This window comes from Perca flavescens, chromosome 1 (genome assembly GCF_004354835.1).
Source record: "Perca flavescens isolate YP-PL-M2 chromosome 1, PFLA_1.0, whole genome shotgun sequence".
Lineage (NCBI taxonomy): Eukaryota > Metazoa > Chordata > Actinopteri > Perciformes > Percidae > Perca > Perca flavescens.
The window spans coordinates 8,025,683-8,043,267 of NC_041331.1; the positions used below are offsets into that span (position 1 = coordinate 8,025,683).

At 39.4% G+C, this 17,585-nt stretch overlaps 1 protein-coding gene across 2 annotated transcripts; it reads left to right on the plus strand.

Moving 5' to 3' along the window:
- Positions 1-5,167: 5,167 nt before the first annotated feature.
- mesd (mesoderm development LRP chaperone) lies at positions 5,168-11,087 on the plus strand. 2 transcript variants are annotated; one of them, XM_028579617.1, is made up of 3 exons: positions 5,168-5,248; positions 7,524-7,756; positions 10,771-11,087. In XM_028579617.1, the coding sequence occupies exons 2-3, from the start codon at positions 7,629-7,631 to the stop codon at positions 11,039-11,041; spliced, it is 399 nt and encodes a 132-aa protein (XP_028435418.1). In that variant the 5' UTR covers positions 5,168-5,248; positions 7,524-7,628; the 3' UTR covers positions 11,042-11,087. The 2 variants fall into 2 exon arrangements, with proteins under 2 accessions (XP_028435418.1, XP_028435410.1); XM_028579609.1 differs by having other exon boundaries at positions 5,172-5,379.
- Positions 11,088-17,585: the final 6,498 nt, after the last annotated feature.

Genomic DNA, 17,585 nt, shown 5'->3' on the forward strand with positions numbered 1-17,585 from the left:
TAGCCTAGAAGGCTAAAATAACACCGGAAGCTTGTGAATTCAAAATAAAAGCAGAGTTGTTTTTTTTTCTCCCCAATGTATTAGCTTGCAGCCAGGGCCGGAGCTACCGGAGCTAGGTCCCTGAAGCCATGTCCTCGATATTCTTTCTGGAAATTTGGGGGTTTTAGTAACCTGAATCAGAGTTTAGATTATACTAAACTTAAAACATGGTGGAGCATGTATGGAAATAAAGCGTAATATAAGTTGCATAAATTGGAAATATTTTTAGTGCCCTGTCTTAGTATTAATGATGCACAGTAGCACCTTGGCTTTAATATCAACACAAAGCACTGGTACAACAACTATCTTCTCTACTTGACCAGGATTTAAAGAGCTGCTATCACTAGTTGACTGATGTTTATATTACTGTAGCTAGCAAGCTAGCTAGCCTAGCAAAAACATCAACGTTAACAGTTATCTAACTGTTATTATAACATGTGAAAGTGTACTGTAATTCAGTGCTGCAACAAATACTACATCATGCCATTAAAAGCAACATACGGACAAATAATGAACATTCACTTAACTCCCAGCTTATTTATTGACAGTACACAGTGAGAACCACCTGAGCAGCAGATATGCTAAGATGCTTTGTTGACCTTGCTGTATGACTCTGGTTGCATCTCAAGGACCTTATTTGATAGCTCCTCGACTCCTCGGTCCTCTGCTGAACCGGAAATTGTTCTGTCCCTCCTCGGTGTGACCGTCTCAAAGCTCTTATTTCTTCCCAGAGGAGAGAGCATCAAGGAGGGATCCTCAAGGAGCCAAAAGCGAGGATACACGAGACCAGCCTTCCCGGAAGCTGTACAGCTGAAGGAGTTGCTAACTCCGCACATGCTCGTTCTCTCTCTCTTCCGATGATTTCCTCGCGTCTCTCCCATGGCTCCTCGGTGGGAGGGATTAAGACGCGATGAAGGGAGGCAAGTGGAGGAGTCAAGGAGGCAATTTAAGCGACACGAGAAGCACCGTCTGTCGCGGGAGAGCACCAGGCGCGACTAGTGAAAACACGGAATAAATTTTAATTCATATGGACTCAGAATGAGCCAAGTGGAATGGGAGCAGTAGGGTGAAGGTCAAGGCTGTAGCTAGAACGCAGAATGTATTTGGGCATTCCTCAAGTTGAATGGATTTGACTGATGGCGCTCTGAAAAGTAAACAGACAGTTGCACTGAATTAGAGACGTGTCCGATATCATTGGTCCCAACATACAATGGTTCTGAAGCTATAATGGATCCCACGCAACTTAAATCAAGTGCCGCCCTATACAAAGCAGCACGATTGGTTGGGGTTAGGCATTGACCTTGAGGTTAGGATAGCCGACTGGTCAGGTGATAGGACCTGAACAAATCAGGTTCCATTACCTTGCATAAGCATGGAGACCTGGCCAATAGTATCGTGTGAATTCTATTGAAGGGCAGGTCTTGCCTAGTAGTTGCGTGGGTTCCAGAATAACGCGGTTCGGACGCCCATGTGTTACATTATTGTTAACCAGATCTCTTTGGGTTTCAGGGGGCGCCTGGGTCGCTCACCTTTTAGAGCGTGCACCCCATGTTCAGAGGTTCAGTCCTCACCGCAGCGGCTGTGGGTTCAATTCTGACCTGCAGCCCTTTGCACGTCATGCTCCCTCTCTCTCCCCTTTCATGTCTAAGCTGTTATATCAAATAAAGGCCTAAAATGAAGAAAAAAAATGAAAAAATCTCTTTGGGTTTCAGACCACTGATCTGCAGAATGAAATGGAGCAGGCTGAAAAGCTTTGTTCACTGCCCTCTGAAAGTGTTATTTACTGACCATCTTGTCTATCTGATATAGAATTATAGATAATAAAGCAAATGTTTGAATCATTTAGTTCCAAAAACTTGACATCATTTTCTTCCAAAATGTTTTTTTTTAATCAAAAAAATGTAACAATTTCCGACTAAGACCTTGTTTTGGACATCTGGAATGATAAAACCCAGGTATGTTGCTTGGTAACAAACCCTCTTTTTTTCTTGGTAGGAGGTTGCGATGAACACACTGAGTGAATGTGAGTGCTGGGACTGTCGGTGGGATTTGCAGCTGCACAGCCAGGGCACAGTGCCATTGGGTGGAGTCAGCCAGAGAGGAAACAGCTCTACACTTTCTGTCAGCTAGGCTGATCTCTGAGCTGCACAAGCCCTGAACTCTGTTGGCCTTCACACCAGTGGTGGAAGAAGTATTTAGATCCTTTACTTAAGTAAAATTACTAATACTACACTCTAAAAATACCCTGTTACAAGTAAAAGTCATGCATTAAAAATGTTACTTGGGTAAAACCGTAAAAAGTATGTAAGTATCATCAGGAACATGTACTTAAAGTATTAAAAGTAAAGTAAAATCCTCCCATTTTATGGAAACGATCCAAACAGTTGTGTGTTTAATGGTCCGATCATTTCAGCTTAGTCGATATATTGTTGGCTAGTTTCATATATAATAAAACATCAGATTTTATAAACTACATGTGTTTTCTGTGTAGAAATCCTAATGTGTAAAGTAACTAGTAACTAAAGCTGTCACATGAATGTGGTGAAGTAAAAAGTACAATATTTCTCTCTGAAATGTAACACACTACTCAGATCTCTGCAGGGTTATTCCAGGTAGCTAGCTAGACTATCTGTCCAATCTGAGTTTTCTGTTGCAAGACTATTTTACACCGCCCAAGACGATTGTGATTGGTTTAAAGTAAAGCCAATAAACCAGTGCACGTTTTTCTCCCATCCCGACTAGCCAGACCCTCCTCCGCTCTGCAGCATGTGGATGGTCTGGCAAAGCGAGACTAGTAAAGCTCTGAATTTAGTTTTCATGTAACTTCTTTGACGCTTTTTTGATGCTTTGACACTTTGCCGATTTGTTAACGCTTCTCAGCACTTTTTTCAACACTTTAAACAGTTTTTTAGGGCTTTTGAGTCTCGCTAATCTCGTCAATAATTTACGAAATTTGATGTTGTATATCTAGCTCACTACATTAGTTGTCGGAGCACAGATAAATGTCCCATAATGGAATTCTAAATGTAAATAAACAGATATATAACTGTGAATCACGTTCTATGGAGAATTTCTGTTATACAACTGTTGACAAAGATAGTTCTGAGAGTGCACAAAGAACAATTTCATTGTGCTTGAGGTTTGTTTTGCCCCATTTCCACAGCATGGTACGGTACGGCACGGCTCTTCTACAGTGTTCCATTAGCAAAAGTTGTGGATAGTACAGGCAGTGGTGTAGTCTAATGTATTTTAGCGGGTATACTGTACTGTATGTATATGGACCAGAATGGACATATCAAAGTGGGGCGTCTGGGTGTCCTCCCCGATGGAAATTTTGTGCATCAAAGACTTCATTTCCTGCATTCTAATACATTTAATGCACCAATTTACGGTGAAAATACCTTTATTTAGCCTACGCGAAGGAAAACACAGATGACAATTCAAAATATATCAAAAATAAAATGGAAAGTATGTTGTTACAAGTTATTGCGCATTTTTAATTGGGTATTTGGAAATCCTGGAGCTTTCTTAGTGGGTATACCTGTGTGTCACGTAGACTACACCACTGAGTACAGGGTTTTTCCTGACTCAGAATGGGCCTTTGGGTGGCGACAACGCACGGCAGTAAGCATGATCGAGCACGATTGAAAAAAAATTGTTTATGTTACCTTATTTAACAGAAATATATGCATTTTCCTTTTATTTCTGACAATTTGGTAAACAAAATATTTGCCTAATTATGCTTAAGCAAATGAAACCCCAATTAACAAAACTTGTTAAAAAAATAAATATTTATACCGCTAAAATCACCAGGAGATTCCGGTACAGCCTGACTCTGGAGATAAAACTGAGATTGGTGCTCGTATTCAAGTTTATGTTCTGCTTGTTCAGCGCTTGTTTGGTAAATTGCTATTTAACACATTTGGAAAGGATTTAAATTGCTATTTTTATTCTCAATTCTTGTCATTTTGGTGTGGTGTTTTTCTTTTGGCACTGGCTAAAACCTCTTTGAGAGGTGCCAAAATTCCTCTCTGCAGGAAAAAAAAACCTGTAGCACCCTGAGTTACTTGTTTTGGTATCACTCGGTCGAGGTTCCTGAGCCGATAGGATGGAGTTAAAGACCAGTGCTTAAACTGGTCCGCAGAGAATGTCATTGGAATAATCACACGGGACATCCTGCACAAACCAGATATTTTTTAATCGCCAAGTGACAATCAATAGTGACAGCAATTATTTTTTATTCACTCGACTCAGAGAGAAAACTATTCCAGATATCCACAATGTAATTTTGTACATTTTGACTAATTTAATTACAGATATCCACAAAGATTTATTTCATATATCTGCAATTATAAAATCATGACTAGAAACAATGCAATGGCAAATATTCCACAAATTTTATCGTGGTTATCTGTTTTACATTTTTGGATAACTTGAATATAACAGTAAAATATCTAGAATGGTGATTCTGGAAAGGGAGAATTACGTCGTAATCTGAAATTGACATTTCAATACACAATATGTATACAACAATACACATGAATAGCAAAGTGACATAATTTGTCCTAGGAAGAATGACATTTTAGATATTTGAAATCATCATTGTGGATATCTGAAATGTTCTCTTTGACTATAGGAATAATTCAATTACAGATATTTGCAATAACTATCCAGTCTAGCTATTAAATGTTAAAATGGCCACTAATACTTTTTAAGGATTTGAAGATATCTTACATTTAGTTTTTTACTAGTAGCCTAGTACAATCAAAGTTGAAATATTATTTTTACTGGTAAACATGTTATTGTGGATATCTTTGACATATAATTAAGTTTGACTAGGAGAAATGCTAATATGGATGTCTAAAATGTTATTACAGACATAGCACTGTGGATTTTATTAATCCCCCATGGGGTAAATAACATTTTTGTTTGTTTACATTCTGTTGTTACACACTTTACACACAGGCCTGAACAATACACACATGCACAGGACCTATACAAAACTTTTGAGGGTTGAACAATAAATATAACCACTTTAAGACAACATTTTTAATAATACTGGCTTTATTTTGAAATTCCTTTCTATTGTGTGCGGGCCTCCGGTCGGCTTTATATCTCTGACACGCCCCACCAGTCTTGTGACCGGCAGACTCCAGAGCCAATGAGAACGCACCATCTGTAAACATGGCGTCTGACTTCAGGTGGAAATGTGTGTTGCTCCTTCTCTGCACATATTTGCTTTGTATATTAGCGACTGATAGCCAAAATAAGCCCAAGAAAAAGAAGGATATCCGAGACTACAATGACGCAGATATGGCACGGCTCCTGGAACAATGGGAGGTAACGGAGTCAGTCGTCAGACATTAGCCAGCAACTAGCCTAGCGGTTAGCTGGGCATGTATCGTTGCGTTAGTATGCATCATCAGTAAAATACAACTCCTTAGTTAACGTTAACGTTACTGTCACTCTAAGCATTGGCTCCTTGTTGTATTAGTTGCTAACCTGGGAGAGATGAGTCCAGAAATGAGTGTGGTACTGTAGTACCAGAGATTAGTATCTAACAGTAAAGTGTGCAGGATTTATATGTAACATTAGGGTTTGCCGCAGACAACTTGTTTAGCTCGGTGGAAAAGTGTCTTTTTTTCGACAAGGGCCCGGCTGGTGCCAGGCACAGAAAAATGGCAGCATTCATGTAGACCCCAAAAGTTTCTGTGATAATATCAATGAAGGAATCTGGAAATTGAGAATTTAAGAAAGCTTTAACACATATTCCACAGGGCCCTTCATTAACTCAGTGCTAAAAGCTAACTGGAGATTTGAAAATATGACTATGTCCAAGTTTCCCACCCAGTTGCCCCAATCCAACTAGTTTAAAAAAAGTCTTAAAAACATAATTCCCAGTGTCTTAGGCTTGGTAGGGGCCAGACCTGCAATACACTGGGAAACCCTGAAATGTAACCTACATTTGAAAGAACAGTGCATTTTAAACTGTGAAGATATGATTTATAATAGGGCTGCAACTAACGATTATTTTAATAATCGATTAATCTGTGGATTATTTTTTCGATTAATCGATGAATCGGATAAAAAAAAGCATTAATTTACATCAACTCAATACATACATACTTGTTATTTTAGTTAATAGTTGTGTAAAGGTAAGTAACCCAAATAGCAGATACAGACAAGACACACAGACACAGAAAAGGCGAGTGAATAAAACCGTGTATTTAGACTTGCAGAGTATACCACCCCTGTTTTATTACTGTTATTACCGAGCTAACGCTAGCTTGTCATGCTAGTCTGCTGGATAACGACTAAACACCAGCACCAGAAGAGCTATTGGAGGGACGGTACGTTCCTCACATCATAGTGGATAGTGTAGTGACTTTACCCTGCTGTTGAACTCCCTTCCTCCTCATCAAGGACTCCAACATGTTTACGTTTTAGGTGCTGACTCATAACCGTGGTGCGCCCCTGCCATGCCGTGTCGCTTTTGCTTATCTTGCAATTAACACGTTTTTGATTTATTTAGTATTTCCTCTACCCCCGCTCTGCTCTTTTTTCTTTTCTTTCGCTCTGCGCCGCTCCGCTCTGCGCTCAACTACATTTTTTTTTATCTCCGCGACTAGGTTGCCTTATAGTTGCGCGACACAACGAATCGATAATTAAATTCGTTGCCAACTTTTTTAGTAATCGAATTTTATTGATTCGTTGTTGCAGCCCTAATTTATAATGTAATTTATATGTACACTTCAGGGCTCAACTGGCACAATAAACGTATAGTGAGAGACACTCAGTATTTCTTGTGTTATTTGTTGAAAGTATCAGTAGAAAACTGTAAAATGTAAAATTCTTTGTGTGTGATATCACTTTAGGATTTTTTTCTTTAGCATTGGGGGCAGGTCTGTCCGAACAACAACCTTTTATATTCAATTCAAGTTTGTTTTTAAATTTCACAAGCAGTTTGTTGTATTTTACCAGAATACTGAAAGCAGCAGAACTGAGTACACTATCTTTTTAATCGCAAGTGATATTCAACGTTATCGCATATCCCTTATTTTCGTCATATCGTGCAGACCTAGTACAGTTGATGTTTTACTGTTACAGGATTTTTTACCATTACACGACTGTTAACTGGTAAACTCTTAATGGTTAACTGTGAATTGTGTGTAACCAGTTGTAAAAAGCAAACAAAATGCAACTAAAGTGTTCAAATATACAGTATGTCATTTCATACACAGCTTAATGCTGCGGAAAAATACTTTACCTTATTTGAACATTCAATTTCTTGTCCTACACCAGCAACTACATGGATGTGCACAACATTGTCTTTTTTTCTAACTACTTTCATTAAATTTTTTTGTAAGAATCTTAACCTCGGGGGACTGTGTGTGTGTGTGTGTGTGTGTGTGTGTGTGTGTGTGTGTGTGTGTGTGTGTGTGTGTGTGTGTGTGTGTGTGTGTGTGTGTGTGTGTGTTCCACAGGAGGATGATGAAATTGAGGAAGGGGACCTCCCAGAGCACAAGAGGTCTCCCCCTCCCATCGACTTCGCCAAGGTTGACCCCTCCAAGCCCGAAGAGCTGCTTAAGATGTCCAAAAAGGGCAAGACTCTGATGGTTTTTGCCACTGTGTCGGGGGATCCCACGGAGAAAGAGACGGAGGAGATCACAGGCCTGTGGCAGGGCAGCCTCTTCAACGCCAACTACGATATCCAGAGGTAGGTAGGTAGATAGATGGATAGATCAATCAAAATCACCAGCACTAAAATGACAAGAATTGAGAATAAAAATAGCACTTCAAATCCTCTCTAAGTGTGTTTAACAGCAATTTAACTGTTGAACAAGCAGAACATAAACTTGAATATACTAATCTCAGATTTTTTTTTTTTTTTTTTAACCAGTTTTGTTGATTGGGGTTTCATTTACTTAAGCATAAGACATTTTTGTTTATCAAATTGTCAGAAATAACAGGAAAATGCATAGATTTCTGTCAAATAAAAAAATAAATAACGATACATACGTGAATTTTTTAATTTTTTTTTTCCCCTCCTAGATTTACTTACTATCAACTTGGTCTGCAATTCATAATTGTTGACATTTCTGTCAACAGAGCTTCAAAAATTAATGGATTAGTTGTCAGCTATTAAATTGATCCCTATCTATTTTTGCTCGATGGAGTTTTAAGCCCCAAACGTCAACTTCAAGGCAGCGCTACGACTGTCAACTTCAAGGCAGCTAACCCTGACCTATCCTAGTGCCTTCCAGGCAGCGCTGCCTCGAAGTCGACATTGGGGGCTTAAAACACCAAACACCACTTTTTTTTGACAATCGATAAATCAAGAAATTTGAGTCATTCTTTGTTTTTTTTAATGAGAAAAAAGTACAACTTCTTTGATGTCAGCTTGTTAAATGTTAATATTTTCTAGTTTCTTCACTCCTCTGTGACCGTAAACTCAATATCTTTGAGTTGTGGACAAAATAAGACATTTGAGGACGTCATCTTGGGCTTTGGGGAAACACCGATCCACATTTTTCACAGTTTTCTGACATTTTAGAGCCGAAACAACTAATCCATTCATCCAGGACATAATCCACACATTAATGGACAATGGAAATAATTGTTAAGCTGCAGCCTTATCTGTCAGTTGGACTAGCCAATTAAACAATTAGGAATTTAACCCCTGCTATCAATTATTAGAAATAAACTTGGTACGCAGCCTGATGAAGCTTTAGGGTTTTGTTCCTGTGCATGCTGTAGAAAGATGTGAAGCTTTGGCGCAGTGAGCACAGTACCACCTGGTGGTTTACAGACGGGATGGCTGCAAGCTGTTACAGACTGGAGCCCAAGCACTGACACTACTTCATGTTGGAGACTCAAGCCCAATGATCAACAGTGGAAGTATTCAGATCCTTTACTTAAGTAAAAATAAAAATACTACACTGTAAAAACACTGTAAAAGTCCTGCATTGAAAATGTTACTTAAGTAAAAGTCTGTTAAGTATCATCAGGAAAGTGTACTTAAAGGATTAAAAGTAAAATCCTCCCATTTTAGAAACTGGAAAGGATCCAAACTGTTGTGTGTTTAATGGTCTAATCATTTCAGCTGGACTTGTAGGCCGGTATGTTGTTTGCTAGTTTAATTTATAATAAAACATCAGATTTTATAAACCTGTGTTTTGTGTGCAGAAATCCTAATGTGTAAAGTAACTAGTAACTAAAGTCAGATGACTGTAGAGGAGTAAAAAGTACAATATTTCTTTCTGAAATGTAGAAGAAGAAAGTGGTATGAAAAGAAAAGACTCAAGGAAAGTACAAGTACCTCAACATTTGTACTTAAAGTGATGGTTCGGAGTAATTTCACCCTGGGCTGCTTTGCACCTTGACCTCGAGCCAAACAACCACCCATAAGCGTTTTCCCCTTGTTATAACGTTAGTTGAGTTAGCGTTATCAGCTGGTTAGCTTAGTGCAGGCGCTAATGGATCCACGTTTGTATCTCGTAAAGTACCCCACTAATAATGCCCGGAATGATACCAAACGTCTACAGTAGACAAATTGTTTCTGTACTTATAAAACGAGGCATTAGAAAGTTTGTAACTACACCAGAAGTTTATTTAAATAACACTTGCCTGATGGATACTGCTCACGGTTGCTATCGCGCGAGTTCACGCACAGAGCACAACATCTATTGCTTTTAAACCGCAGCTGGGATATATATACAGCTGTGTGGCATCTTGTCCTATCGTCTCACGCTGCAGTAGCTGCTTCTGCTGTTCACTCGCTTCTTGGATCTTCTTCTCCAGTAGTCTTTTCCGGCAATAGATCTTGTGCTCTGTGGGTGATCTTGCGCAGTAGCAACCAAGAGGACTATACTTTAACCCATTCAAACCGGATCACACATCTGTGTGTGTTTGCCTCTAAGACCTGATCACGCATCTGCGTCATTTTGAGCGGTGTCGTCGTTTACAAGGCACATGGCCAATTATATGTACTGTGATTGGCTGAAATATTCTTGGGGTGAGTGACCGAGATGCGTAGGGATTTTGTTATGATTTCTTAGACGCTTTTATCCAAAGTTCGAGCCAAATAATACAAGAAACAAAATTAACATAAATTAATATGTAATTGTTATGGAAAGAAGAAGTAACCCTCTGTTTTGTTCTGGTTTTTTTTTTCTATTACTTTTTATCAGTGATCACTTGTCACTTTGGTACCTCAAAAGTATGAAATAATGAAATAAAAACGGATCTGTACTGATATTCAAAATATTCTTGATATTTTTGTTTATAAATTTTTTTTAAAATGTATTTGAAGATTATGGCCAAGCAAGTCAGTCAAGTTGAAAGCCAAAGAATTAAGCTCTCAAATGCTTTTTATTCCATGTTTTTATCTGCTATAGAGCCTAAGAAATTTAGATTTTAGTAGGCTTTGACAAATTTGGACAAATATTTCCGGAAACCCTTAGGTTTTGGGAGGGGGTTACAGAAAAGTACTTAGGCAAGAAAGGCCTTTTTTAGCAGGCGTTTTAGGCCTTAATGGGTTAAAACAAATCCTTTCCAACATTATATTGAACAAATTGAATATTGAATTGAATTTAAAAGTTGAAGTTTTCTACTGATATTTTCTTTCAACTAACAAAAAATGAGCGTGTTGTGCAATATGGCGCAGCCTTTTCACGATGTGTTTATCGCAGCAGTTGATATTGCAATGACTATTTAAAAAAACTCCCACAGGTTTGTGGTGGGCTCCAACAGGGCCATCTTCATGCTGCGGGACGGCAGCCTGGCCTGGGAGGTCAAAGACTTCCTGGTGGGCCAGGAGCGCTGCGCCGATGTCACCGTGGAGGGACAGGTGTTCCCCGGGACGGCTGCCAAGAAGCGGGACGACGCCAAGCACAAGCAACCAAGTGAAGGCAACGCCAAGAAGAAGAGCAAGAGGAAGACTGAGAGCAAGAAGCCGGACCTGGAGGGGAACAGTGCTGGCCATCTGAAACTCGAGCTGTGACGGAGGAACATTCCCAGGGCTCTTTACCTTTGGCCTTAGTGGAGGGAGGGAGGGAGGGAGGGAGGGAGGGGGGGGGGATTATTCTGACCACCAAACTGTGGCGAGGGGCTGCAGGAACGTGTGAAGACGCAGAGCTTCAGAGTCAGTCATACGAGTGAAGTAATAAGTCCTGCTTAGGGTTGGGAATTCTTCGATACCAATACCGAGACTTCGATACTTTTTTCGATTACAAAACAAAAAGAAACGACAACATTACGGCACAAATCTTTTCATGTATTTTCCTTCTACTACGTGAGCCCCATCTCTGTGTGTAACGTACAGTTTTTCCTGCCTGCCTCTACGTAACGTTAGACAGCCAATAACAGGCATTATTAGATCTTGGTAGAAGCACGCTGCATGCCTGTTGGCTCATTGACGCTGATGAGATTTCTTCTGGTGGTACTGAATTTGGGTATTGAATGTTGAGGCATTTTTTTTTTTTTACACTCTACTTTAAAGGCTATTCAGTCAGTGCCTAAAAAAAGTATTGAATTCTGTACCCAGCCCTAGCCCTGCTGGCCCCGTTAACATTAACTGCTCAGCTAGGGCTGGGCGATATGGAGAAAATCAAATATCACGATATTTTTGACCAAATACCTCAATATCATTACCGCAACGATATTGTAGTGTTGACTATTGGTGCTTTCACAAAATATTTACACAATGAGATTTTGATAAATAATCATCAGTAATGTGGATATAATGACTAAGTGGGTAAAGGCAAATAATAGAACAGCTACAACAGTCTGGTAAATTCAGAAAATGACATAACTTTACTATAATGCAGCCTTTAAAACCAGGAAAAGACACCACTTATGCCATATTACGATATCCCAAATCTAAGACGATGTCTAGTCTCATGTCACAATATCAATATAATATTGATATTTTGCCCAGCTCTATGCTCAGCTGCTATCATAACTCACGAGGCTTGATGTCTTTTCTCCACCTCTCCCTCACTGGAACACGATAACTTCATTGACTTTTGGAAAGATCATTGTTATTGAACTTGAAAACGGTTTTGTTTAATACTTTTCCAGTTTGAATTTTATTTTATTTTTTTCATTTAGAACAGGACAAACTAATCGTTTACTTGAAAAAATGTAAAGTGTGTTTTTTGCGACAGTGAGGAGACAAAATCGTAATCGCGATTAAAATTCGAGTACACTACAGTTTTGAATTCATCATTTTGTCACTGGGTGGTAACAAGCTGTTGTCAAGTAAAATCCACGCTGTCTAATGTCTGTAGTTCTGTTTTTGTTTTTAAGATTATCAGCGAATGAAATGTTCCTGGTATAGATATGGAATCATTCATCACACCTTCGAGTCCTGGTATCTTCAGGTCCCTGTACACATCCAGCAGCATTTCAAGATTTGATACAAAAGTAGCACCCACATTTTCTGTTTGATTTTTCACTGAATATGAAAATAAATCTCTTTTTTTTTTATACAATCATATGAGATGTCTTATCATTGCTGAGGGTTGAATCACATATGGTACTACTACATATGTGTGAGGAGTTTGCGCTTCTTATCCTGCTGGTTTTAAATTATAATGGTTGTTTTTCAACCTGGACCCTTTTTCCCCATGTCTTTGTGTCTGATGGGAAAAACAACCTTTAAGCAAGACAGTGGCAAAATATGCTGCAATGTAACGTTAATGGGCAAATGTTCATCTTCAGTTTTCGTCCACTTAAAGTTCTGTTTTTGCCGCTGACACGCTCAGATTATTCTTATTCTAAGTGTCATTATAGAAACAATCCCTACAGAGATATACTTTGTTGTGTTAAATACACGCTATAAGTATTATTTAAATGGAGTCTAGGGAGTTTGGTGATAGTGATTTCGGGGCTGTTTGTTAAACAAAAAGGATCTTACTTTTTAACAAAAATGTCTATCACTGTAGAAATCCTTTCCATAATGTTGTCAGACACTTAGAATAATAATCTGTGCCTGTTAGTGGCAAAGACAGATATTGATAATGCAAATTTGCCCTATAGAATTACATTGCAAGTCGGTTTGCGGCTGCCGGTTACAGAGTTCTGTACTTTAGTGGCTGACCACATACAGATGTAATTGGACAATACAGACCAAATCAATTATATGGTCAAAAGTATCTGGATGCCGGTCTAGTTTGGGCCTGGGCTCTTAGTTACAACTAAAGGAAATCTTTAAGACTGGCGTGAGCACGGTGCTTTCCTACGCTGTGACAAGAGTGTGTTATGGTCCGTTCTTTTTGTCCACCGAAGTCTATTTACGAGTCGTTTTCCGGAGTTACGAACCGGAAGTTGCAAAAAGAACGCCACCGAGGTCGTATATACGACTCATCAAGTCGTCTGAACTCAGAGGACCCCGAGATCACTTTCAAAGATGGCTACGTCGTGCATCACACGTAGTAAACATTGTGGTTTTCTACAATTTTAAGCACTTTTGTCGTCATTGTAACCAAATGAAGAAGTCGTACACGTAGCACTGTATACTGCTACCTATAGGCATGTTGCTACAGTCTTATTAGGAGTTAAATACCGCCTAATTAGTTATTTGGTAGCTTGTGCAGCTGAAATTGGCTAGAGACGCTCGGTTGCTATATGACAACAATGGTTTTAAGCCGAGTCTTGTGCGTTAATCAAAACGTAATTTTCATGTATCAAACTGTGAAATATATTTGTGTAATATGTCAATAACTGGGTGAATAGAATCCTAAATGTTACTAAAAATGTTACAAAAATCCATCTTTTCTCCGACTCGTAGTATTGTGACAAAAAGAACGCAACAACCCGCGGTTATTCATTTTTCGACATGGATGTGACGTCACATTCGAGTTACTAGTCGCAATTACAAGACCAAAAGAACGCACCATTAATGTTGTAAAAAATTAAATTTTTGACAGGTCAACCGTACGAAAAAGCCAGTTGTACGTTGGTAGAGTGCCAACTACTGCACCAGAGGTAGAGTTACTCCTGGCATAACCCAGTTAATCACCCATCAGGTGTCGAAAAAAGCGACAAACGGCGAAAAGAATTAGGATGTTTGACATTTTTGTCCCCTTTTTCAAGTTTTTTTTGGACACTTTCTTTAGACGTTTTTGTCTCTTTTTTTTTCGACAATTTTTTCGTTTCTGTCAGTTCTTTTAAATACATGCATACATGTCCCAGGACCTGCCTAGATAGTTGGAGATCCAACCCCCCAAATGTTGAACACAAAGTTACGCCCTCGCGCAAACATCAGCATAATATACAGTATTTGTTTGTCCCAGCAGGGACAAATGTGCAGACACAGTTACATTCAGACAAACTGGTGATCATCATTTATTTCTGTACAAAAGTCCTCAAAGAAATTCAAAGTCATGGAGCTTACTTTACAAGTCCAAGCCACATATACAACACATCCATTTGGTGTACAGTTAAAACAATCCAACTATACCGAGAGTCATATGCATGTACTGTACGCAGATGATACAAATCTTTTAAAATGGAGCAATAATGGTCTCTTACGTACAGTATACAGTACATACCAGACAGTAATACAATACAACTCAAAAGATGGCCCTTGTACATTTGGATAAACGGTGTCTGTACAATAAATTAGTATAAAATATATCTCTTAGCAATCTGTGGATTTTTTTTAAAAACAAACATACAAAACACTAAATTACTGCTACAACCTCCGAAAAAAGACCAGCTATTTCGGCGAAGGGAGGGGAATCCTTTTTCTCGCCAGATTGAAAAGAGGATTTCCTTTAATTATTATTTTTGAAATGGGGGAAATTGCACATTTAAAAAGTCCCTGATTTAACATTCAATGGCCAATTTACTTTTAATTTTATATTCTTACGGGCTTCTTGCTGGTTCACTCCAAAAACACAAGCGGATGGATATCACAAACACTGATATGATAAAGAAGCAAAAAAATAACATGGGAGGAAAACATCACAATATCAAGTGAGCGATTGCTCGGAACAGAGCGGGTTTGCAACCACTGGTCTGGATGCAAAACAAGGAATGTTTCTCTTTTTGTTTCTTCTTCTTCTCTGTTCTCTTTTTAAACAGTTTGGTCAAACAAAGCAGGCATATAACCAAGAAACCACGTTGACGTCTACATGTGTTACATACCACAGAGACCTGCATGGAAAGGACGCTCTGATGCAGCACGCACATTACACATGCGTTTGATTAGCTCGCTCACACTGTCTTAGTATTTGCACCCTCTGTTCATATACAGGCATTGCTTTTGCAGCATAATTCACCTAGCAACCATCGGCTGACGATCCGTTGGAGAATTGGCCGATAGTTATACAAATATCAAACAACCAGGCTGGAAAAAGAAACTCTTGGAAATGATTGTTGTTAAACGGTCAACGTAAAAAGTGAATAAACCCAGTCTCCTACCAACTTTAACCATACACAACTCTTTGTAATAACATTTGTGTTTCTTGCTAATAGTTCAAACAAACTCTTGTGGATTTGCCCAGTTTGTTTAGACAGCTATCAAATGAACTTTGGTCCAGGCCACACTAGACTGTTTGGAAAGGTGAGTCTCAGTGAACCAGGACTCTCCAAGACACAAATGTGACTCCAATGACTAAGAAGTTGTTTGTAGCGTTTATGTGTCTCTTTGTAGCCGCTCTTCATCTCTTTGTGTTCATTTACAACATGGCATCATGACTTTGCGTAAACATACACGCCACTTTCCTAAAGCCAAATGGTGTGTTATCTGTACGCATTTTGGGCTATCCACGTGTATGTCTGCGCTGTATACAGCGGATGTAAACATATACGTTCGTGACAACGTACTGTACTACAAAGGTTGGGTTTAGGAAAAGAACATTGGGAAAGGCTTTAGTAACAGAAAAAAATGACAAAAACACACTTAGGAAAACAATAAACGGTTGGGTTTAGGAAAGAAACATTGGGGAAGGCTTAAAAAAAATTAAATTAAAAAAAGAAAAACGGTTGAAAAACGCCACACGCGGGACGCGATCCCGGCTCTCCTGGGTTAAAATCCTGTGTTTTACCCATCCATCACCCCAACCAACCTCCCTCCGTGGACTTACGTCCTTTTATACTACTCGCTACGGTGGAAATTCACACGTAATGTAGGTCAATGGTGGCCGAATGGTGTTGATAAACACGCTAAAAAGCGATTATGCATCTTGATAACACGTAAAAACGGCACACAAATTGGCATACGTACGCCACTTTATGAGATCAGTCTGTCATTTTGCATTTCTTTGGAGCTGTTTTGCAGCGCCCTGACCCCTTTGGGATCCTGGGCCTGGTAAGCCTGTTCAGTGACCTGATCATCACCATGATCATGATCGTGATCACAATCTTCCCCTTCTATTAACAAAATAGTTCTGTACCTTATCCCAATGTAGTTGCCAAGTATGTATATGTGAAGAACTATTCAACTGAAAAGCACTGCCACATTATATTTTGCACATGTGTTAATTAAAACTTAATCTGGGTGACACCATGTCTTCTGCTGTACACAATACTTGTGTATAATTATCTTTGGTAGGAGGTAAGTTAGAGTAATTCAAAATTCTTTGTGAGCCTCTGAGTAGATTTGGAACAGACTTCGCTATTGGTTAGATAATCTTCCCAAGATCGGGGGACCAAGAGGGCCTCAGTGTCTCAAACCCTGGCTGTCCAAAAACCTTATCCAATAGCTCGTGCGTTGCTTTATACCAGATACAGCCTTCCATATTCCTCACTTAAAAGTTGAGTGAAAAGTATCTAAAACTCCCTACCAAAACCACAACCACTTCAACCAGTGATTTGCCAGATGTGTGGAGCGGTGTGAGACTCTCTTTTTCACGCAGTTCCGTTTGAGTGACAAACAAGTTCAAGACCGGGAATGTATCTGAGGAGAAACTAACGCCCGTTATCCCCATTTTCACAATCATCGCATCTCACCATTCTCAGTAATTGCAAGGTCTTAACCCTGCCTTCAAGTATGACTGTCTATTTTACCTTGAGACGTGTTCGAACGGCACGTAGTATAGCTCAACCTTAACAACATGAGCACATGAACAGCTCTTTCTAACAGTGTCATCCAACAGTGACACCAATAGGTATCCATGTTTCTGCTGTAGATGTCAGAGTGCTGGGGGTAAACCAATAGCGAAGTCCGTTACAAGACAGACCATGTACAAAATATTGAAAGTTCAACGGTCTTTAGCCCTGGTTTCTCTGCCAAAGCTTTACTTGGTGTACCTTGAGCCAATTTGTATGCCATTATTGGCGTGTTATCAAGACGCATACTCGCTTTTTAGCGTGGCCTCCATTGACTTACATTACCTTGCGATTGCGTGTGAATTTACACTGTTGCGAGTAGTATAAAAGGGAGAAAATCCGCGTAGGGAGGTTGGTTCGGGTGGTGGATGGGTCAAACACAGGACTTTCACCCAGGAGACCGGGGATCGTGTCCCGCGTGTCACGTTTCCTAAACTCAACCGTCGCTTTCTTCTTTTACTCAAGCCAACCCCGTTCTTCTTTTCCTA